The 8,142-nt window shown below is 42.6% G+C and overlaps 1 protein-coding gene across 1 annotated transcript; it reads left to right on the forward strand.

Annotated features, from left to right (window-relative positions):
• Positions 1-4,290: 4,290 nt before the first annotated feature.
• On the forward strand, positions 4,291-4,880 carry PtA15_5A565 (uncharacterized protein; the record flags this gene model as incomplete). The annotated part of the gene is made up of 2 exons (XM_053169340.1): positions 4,291-4,842; positions 4,878-4,880. The coding sequence occupies 2 exons, from the start codon at positions 4,291-4,293 to the stop codon at positions 4,878-4,880; spliced, it is 555 nt and encodes a 184-aa protein (XP_053020547.1).
• Between the last annotated feature and the right edge of the window lie 3,262 nt (positions 4,881-8,142).

Here is an 8,142-nt window from a genome sequence, read left to right on the forward strand (position 1 = left end):
CTTAGCCGGCAACAAGCGCGCTGGACTGAACTCTTAGCCGACTTCGATCTTCACGTCGAATACATCCGCGGCGAAGACAACACGGTGGCCGATGCACTCTCCTGGGAAGACTCTAACGATGAAGCCCAACCAGTCAACGTCAAAGATGTTGCCTGTGTAGCCGCGTTGACCAAAATGAAATCAGCTCTATACAAAGAGCTGCGTCACCAAATTTTGACAGGTTATGCAGTGGACCAGTTCTGCCTCTTGGTACGGAAAATCATGCCCCTGCAAGATGACTGCCCCGAAGTGGACAGACTCCTCTTCATCGACGGACGCCTCCTTATCCCGTCAATCGGCAACACCCGCAAATTGTTGATCAGTGAAGCACACGCACGGCTCGGACACCTGGGATACCAGAAGACACTAGATGAACTGCGTCTAGACTTCTTCTGGCCCCAAATGCCCGCAGACGTGGCAAAATTCACCGCTTCCTGCTTGACTTGCCAGAAAACAAAGGCCCCAACCACCAATCCAACTGGAAAGATGCTAACACCCCCTGTTCCCCGCGTTCCCCTCTCGGATATTGCCATTGATTTTGTAGGCCCCCTCAAACAATCCGGTCACTACAACATGATCTTGACAAGCACATGCAGGCTCTCCGGATTCACCCACATCATTCCCGCCCTCCAAGCCGACTCCGCCGAAAAAAAAAACCGCAACCCGGTTTTTCGCCCGTTGGATCGCAACATTTGGCGCCCCCCCAATCAATCCTCAGCGACCGGGACAAAACATGGACATCAAAGTTCTGGAAAACACTCATGGAAAAACTTTGCATCAAGTTTCACATGACGTCAGCTTTCCACCCTCAAGCCGACGGCCACAGCAAAAGAACCAACAAGACAGCCGGCCAAATAGTCCGGACTACAACCTGTAAACGCCAGGGTAAGTGGCTGGAAGCCATACCCGCGGTGGAATTTGCCATCAACTCGGCAGTCAACGTGTCCACCGGGAAAAGCCCTTTACACTACCAAGATGGATGAATTTGCGATGTTGTATATTGATCAATATAGCGTATATTGATCAATTTTTTTTTTTATTATTCTTCTTGATACGTTTGTCTGTTTTCCATGTCTCCTTAATACCATTCTATAATCTCTCTCCTTCCCCTTGTGTTAGCTTCAAGCCACAGGAATCTTTTTTTTTTGCCTGATAGAATTCATAAATTTCTACATACACCATTCAATTCTTCCTGAAAAAAATACATTGCAAGTTTTAGGATTAATCCAGGGTGGCTGAGGGGTTTCAATTTTTTTTTTCTTTTTTTTTTTTACTTCAACAATTGGTCTGTTATCAGAAGTCTGCAAATCGACTTTTTTTTCCAAAAAGGAAAAACATTGACCCCTGACCTCTCTCATGATACCATCCTGCACACATTTTTAATTTGGTTGGTTGAACTTGCTCAAGATATTGCATATCATACTTGAAGTGATACATGCATAGGAGGCCTTTTGAAATTAGTTTACCATGGTTTAGCATATTTTTGTCAGGTTCCTTTTTTTAACTACTTTTGTTATCAACCACAGATTAATGAGGAATATTTCCACATAAAATTTCATTGGACAATTTTTCTGCATGTAAAACCCAGGAATGATTTATTTGGGGTCACATCCATTATGCAGCAGCTGCAATCTGATCAGTTGCCAAATCTCACTACTTTGTTAGTTTCTTGGTATTTCTGCAACTATATCTCAACACAGCCTTGGAATTTTTCCATGAAATTGGTACCAAAATGTTTAAAAGCCCCCATAGATTCATTGTGTACCTTAAATGACCACAAAATCCCCAAATGTAGCTGCTACAATCTGATCAGTGGCCAAATATCACTAATTTGGTAGTTTCTTGGTGTTTCTGACACTATATCTCAACACAGCCTGGGAGTTCTTCCATGATATTGGTTTCGAAATGATCAATAGTCCCCAAGGATTCATTGTGTACCTTAAGTGACCACAAAACTACCTAATGTAGCCCCTACAACCTGATCAGTTGCCAAATATCACTAATTTGGTAGTTTCTTAGTGTTTGTGCCACTATATCTCAACACAGCCTAGGATTCTTCCATGATATTGGTATCAAAATGTTCAGTAGCCCCCAAGGATCCATTGTACCTTAAATGACCACAAAACCCCCAAATGTAGCAGCTACAATCTGATCAGTTGCCAAATCTCACTAATTTGGTAGTTTCTTGGTGTTTCTGCAACTATATCTCAATGCAGCCTGGCAGTTCTTCCATGATATTGGTTTCAAAATGATTGATAGTTCCCAAGGATTCATTTTGTACCTTATATGTCCATAAAACCCCCTAATGTAGCCCCTACGACCTGATCAGTTGCCAAATATCACTAATTTGGTAGTTTCTTGGTGTTTCTGCCACTATATCTCAAAGCGGCATGGGAGTTCTTCCATGATATTGGTATCAAAATGATAAATAGCCCCCAAGGATTCATTGTGTACCTTAAATGACCACAAAACCCCCAAATGTAGCAGCTACAATCTGATCAGTTGCCAAATCTCACTAATTTGGTAGTTTCTTGGTGTGACTGCCACTATATCTCAAAGAAGCCTGGAATTCTTCCATGATATTGGTATCAAAATGATACATAGCCCCCAAGGATTCATTGTGTCCCTTGAATGACCACAAAACCCCCAAATGTAGCAGCCACAATGTGATCAGTTGCCAAATATCACTAATTTGGTAGTTTCTTGGTGTTTCTGCCACTATATCTCAGGCCAGCATGGGATTTCTTCCATGATATTGGTACCAAAATGATCAAATTCCCCTGAAGATTTATTGTGTACCTTGGATGACCACAATACCCCCAAATGTAGCAGCTACGATGTGATCAGTTGAAGAATATCACCAATTTGGTAGTTTCTTGGTGTTTCTGCCACTATATGTCAGCCTACGTGATGCCAAAGACAGAAACTTCTAGCTACACGTGGTGCAATAATAATATGAAAGAGTATAAAACTCTCAGACAAAAGTATAAGGGATAATTCCAATGGATATATTGGTAATTAATATATGAAAAAATGACGTAATTATATTAATAAAATTAATATAGTTAAATAAAGAGAGGCCTGATAAAATCAGGGGTGTTTAAGCCCTCAAAAGCAAAAACTGGGGCCTGTAAACAGGTGTGGTTTAAATCCCAGCAAGGAATGGCGAAGAATCTCAAGAGAAAGGGGTTTGAACTTACTAGTAAAAAGCCCTTAAAGTCTTGAGGTTCTTCAGGGTAGAAACTGGGCAGTTGAAAGCGCTTGAAGAGGTTGATTCTGAAGGCTTGGTGGACACTGGGCAATTTCTGGCGACAAAATGAGGCTAAAAACAACTGCTAAGGGACTTACCAGGCTAGAAACAGGCTATTGAGCACGTGTTGAAGGCGGGTAAATTCAAGTAGGTATGTAAAAGCGTGAGAAAAGGCCTTTTGGGGCGGCCAGAGGGCCCTTTGAATACCCGTGGTAGCTCTCTGGGGCGCCTGGGGAGCTACAGGGCCACTGGCCAACTTGTGGGCGCTTTTTGGCCAGGCTGTTGACGCTACAAGGGCTAATTCTTCTTTGGGAAGATGTACTAGCCTGTTTGGGGCGCCTCCAGGCGGATTTCCATCCTGGCTGATGGCGCCATAGAAGCTAGTCTTCTTTGGGAATATGTACTGGCCATTTGTGGGCGCCTACAGTTCAGGATTCCCTCATCCAGGCAGATGAGCTGTTACATGTCTCATATTTATTCAAATGGGCCACAGTGCTTCCCAATTGTTCTGTACTATGTATGCATTAGGTATTGAATTGTTTTAGGGTCAGCCTAAATGCACTCCACATATTTACTTCATGCACTCCAAATATGAGTGCCTAGAATGTGCACTCACAACAAAGCTGGCGTGGGGACCAGTGCACTCCAAAAGACTATGAGTGATGACATCACCACTCCAAAAAAGGAGGAGTGCGCAACCAGACACTCCAAAGGCCCCCAAAAACAATGAGTGCACAATTCATTCACTCCCTTAGTTTTGAGTGCAAAAACACCGCACTCCCTTTTAGATTTATTGTCCCCCTGAAAAGGGAGTGCATTACTGTGAACTCCAGTTATATATGGAGTTCACAGTTCTGCACTCCCTTTTTGGTGCATTTAGATTGACTCACAAGTCCACGTGTCCCACTCAGCAAGACTCACACTCCTCCCTCAAGACGACCAGAAACATCTTACCCCACCAAGCAGTACTCTTGACAATCTCGACAAACCCCAAAGTCAACATGTCTAACCAACAAGTTAACCCATCCAAACAAACAACATCGAATGGCGGTACTCAAACAACATCAAACGGCGGTACTCCATCGACCACAAGCGCGATAGGTAAAAACTCTGGAATTGGCACTCCAATGACCGCCGGAATGACCGCCGGCGTGACTGTTACTCCAGAGGTTTGGGCACAAATGCAAAGCCTCCTTGCTTTGTCTCCAATTCAACAAGTCCAACCAAACACAATCAGCAGTTGTCCGGAAGCTCTTTCAATAGGATCTGCAGCTCCAACCGATCTTGCGATGGCTTCCGATTCCACATTGTTGATACCATCTTTGGACCATTCTTTGTTGAACTCTGGCTTGGACAACGGTGGCTCTAAAAACAAAGAAGTCAAATCAGATTCCAACTGCGGCAAACAACTCTCCACCAATTCCGAAGCCAATCAAGCAGCCAAGGAAACCGTCTCTTATTCCGAAGCTAATCAAGCAGCCAAGGAAACCATCTCCGAAGCTAATCATTTCGGCGCCTGTCCTGACACTGAAGTCCTCAAACCTGTTACTCAAGTCCTTAACAAAACGCTTGATTTTTTGAAAAAAAGTGACTTTGATAAGTATGATTTCAAAGCCGGAGGTAATATCTTAGTTGTTTTAGACTGCCTTTTTCTGCCGATCTGATATTTTACTAATTTTTTTGCTATGTAGGGCCATTGGACCCTCCCCCGTCCACTTGCTTTGCCTCGATGGATGATGTTGTTTGCTTCTGTCAATTGTGGGCGAAAACGCACGGATATGCTGTTTCCAAGTCAAACTCTCACCCCGGCAAAAACATTTACATCAAATGCGACCGCTCAGGTCATTTTTGTGGCTCGATAATAAACAAATCCGGCCGAAAAACATCCTCAACCAAGATCAACTGCCCTTTTCACCTTAAAGCCTCAATCCCGACCAGCAAAAAAATCACCAACAAAGTATGGACTCTGGAAGTCTTGAATGGAACCCACAACCATGGCCCATCCGATGTACCTGCCAGTCACTCTTCTCACAAACAGCTTATACCAGAGCAGGTAGAGGAGATCAGAAAGCTTTCACAAGCAAATCTGAAGCCCGCCCAGATCTTATTACAACAAAACATTTGCAACTAACAAAACTATTAGTAACGCTCTCCAGAAGATTTGTCGAGAAGAACTCAACGGTAGGGACCCAATACAAGCCTTATTGGCCGTCCTGAGGGAATTGAACTGGGCCTACGACGTAAAGGTGAACTCGAGTGGTGTGGTTGTCAATCTTTTCTTTGCTCATCCGGGGGCAATTCACCTTGCACGCATAAACCATCATGTTGCTCTCTTGGATTCAACGTACAAGACAAACCGCTACGACATTCCGCTCCTACACGTAATTGGTCAAACGGCAACAAACCGATCTTTTTTGATTGCATTCTGCTTTCTGACTTTTGAGGACAATGATAACTATCTCTGGGCTGTGAATACCCTGAAAAAGCTTGTCTGGCGACCTCAACGCATACCAAAGGTCTTTATTACTGATCGGGACTCTGCCTTACGGAAAGCTTTGGCCGCCATCTTCCATGAATCACAAGCAAACCTGTGCATGCACTACCAAGATGGATGAATTTGCAATGTCGTATATTGATCAATTTATATTGATCAATTTTTTTTTATTCCTGTTGATACCTTTGTCTGTGTTCCATGTCTCCTTAAGACTCTCCTATAATCTCTATCCTTCCCCCTGTGTTAGCTTCAAGCCGCAGGAATCTTTTTTTTTTTTTTTTTTTTTGCCTGATAAAATTCATGAATTTCTACATAAACCATTCAATTCTTCCTGAAAATGCAAGTTTTAGGATTGATCCAGGGTAGCTGAGGGGTCTCAATTTTTTTTCTTCTTTTTTTTACATCAAAAATTGATGTTTGATGAAGTCTCCAAATCTACTTTTTTTCAAAGAAGGAAAAACATTGACCCCTGACCTCTCTCATGATACCATCCTGCACTCATTCTTCACTTGGTTGGTTGAACTTCCTGAAGATATTGCATATCATACTGGGAGTACTACATGCATAGAAGGCCTTTTTGAGATTAGTTTACCATGGTTTAGCATATTTTTGTCAGGTTCTTTTTTTATCTACTTTTGTTATCAACCACAGATTGATGAGGAATATTTCCTCAGAAAATTTCATTGGGAAATTTTTCTGCATATAAAACCCAGAAGTATTATATTTGGGGTCACATCCCTTATGCAGCAGCTATAATCTGATCAGTTGCCAAATAGCACTAGTTTGGTTGTTTCTTGGTGTTTCTGCGACTATATCTCATCCCAGCCTGAAAATTCTTCCAGAATATTGGTACAAAAATGTTTAAAAGCGCACAAAGTTTCATAATTTACCTTTGCTGACCACAAACCCCCCAAATGTAGCAGCTACAGTCTGATCAGTATCCAAATATCACTACTTTGGCAGTTTCTGGGTGTTTCTGCCACTATATCTCATCCCAGCGTGGGTATTCTTCTGCCATATGGTTACCAAAATGTTTACAAGCCCCCAAGGTTTCATTATGTACCTCTGCTGACCACAAAACCCCCAAATGTAGCAGCTAAAGTTTGATCAGTTTCCAAATATCACTACTTTGGCAGTTTCTGGGTGTTTCTGCCACTATATCTCATCCCAGCGTGGGAATTCTTCTGCCATATGGTTACAAAAATGTTGAAAAGCCATCAAAGTTCCATTATGTTCCTTTTATGACCACAAAATCCCCACATTGAGCAGGTACAGTATGATCAGTTTCCTAATATCACTACTTTAGTAGTTTCTGGTTGTTCCTGTCACTATATCTCATCCCAGCGTGGGAATTCTTCTGCCACAGTGTTACCAAAAAGTTCACAAGCGGAGAAATTTCCATCATGTACCTTTACTGACCACAAAACCCCCAAATGTAGCAGCTACAGTCTGATCAGTTTCCAAATATCACTACTTTGGTAGTTTCTGGGTGTTTCTGCCACTGTATCTCATCCCAGCGTGGGAATTCTTCTGCCATATGGTTACCGAAATGTTTAAAAGCGTCCAAAATTTCATTACGTACCTTTACTGACCACAAAACCCCCAAATGTAGCAGCTACAGTCTGATAAGTTTCCAAATATCACTACTTTGGCAGTTTCTGGGTGTTTCTGCCACTATATCTCATCCTACCATGGGTATTCTTCTGCCATATGGTTACCAAAATGTTTAGAAGCCCCCAAAGTTTCATTATGTACCTTTGCTGACTGCAAAACCACCAAATGTAGCAGCCACAGTCTGATCAGTTTCCAAATATCACTACTTTGGCAGTTTCTGGGTGTTTCTGCCACTATATCTCATCCCAGCGTGGGAATTCTTCTGCCACATGGTTACCAAAATGTTGACAAGCCTTCAAAGTATCATTATGTACCTTTGCTGACCACAAAACCCCCAAGCGTAGCAGCTACAGTATGATCAGTTTGCAAATATCACTACTTTGGTAGTTTTTGGGTGTTTCTGCCACTGTATCTCATCCCAGCGTGGGACTTCTTCTGCCATATGTGTACCAAAATGTTTACTACATTTGGGGGTTTTGTGGTCAGCAAAGGTACATAATAAACCTTTGGGGGCTTTTCAAACTTTTGGTAACCATATGGTAGAAAAAAACCCACGCTGGGATGAGATATAGTGGCAGAAACACCCAGAACATGCCAAGGTAGTGATATTTGGAAACTGATCAGACTGTAGCTGCTACATTTGGGGGTTTTGTGGTCAGCAAACACCAGGACAAAAAAATAGTCACTTGATGGCAAAGCTTTGGTTTCTGCTCCAGAGCTACTCCAGTGCTGCTCCAAGTCTGCT

The sequence above is a fragment of the Puccinia triticina genome, chromosome 5A (genome assembly GCF_026914185.1).
Source record: "Puccinia triticina chromosome 5A, complete sequence".
NCBI classification, from domain to species: Eukaryota; Fungi; Basidiomycota; class Pucciniomycetes; order Pucciniales; family Pucciniaceae; genus Puccinia; species Puccinia triticina.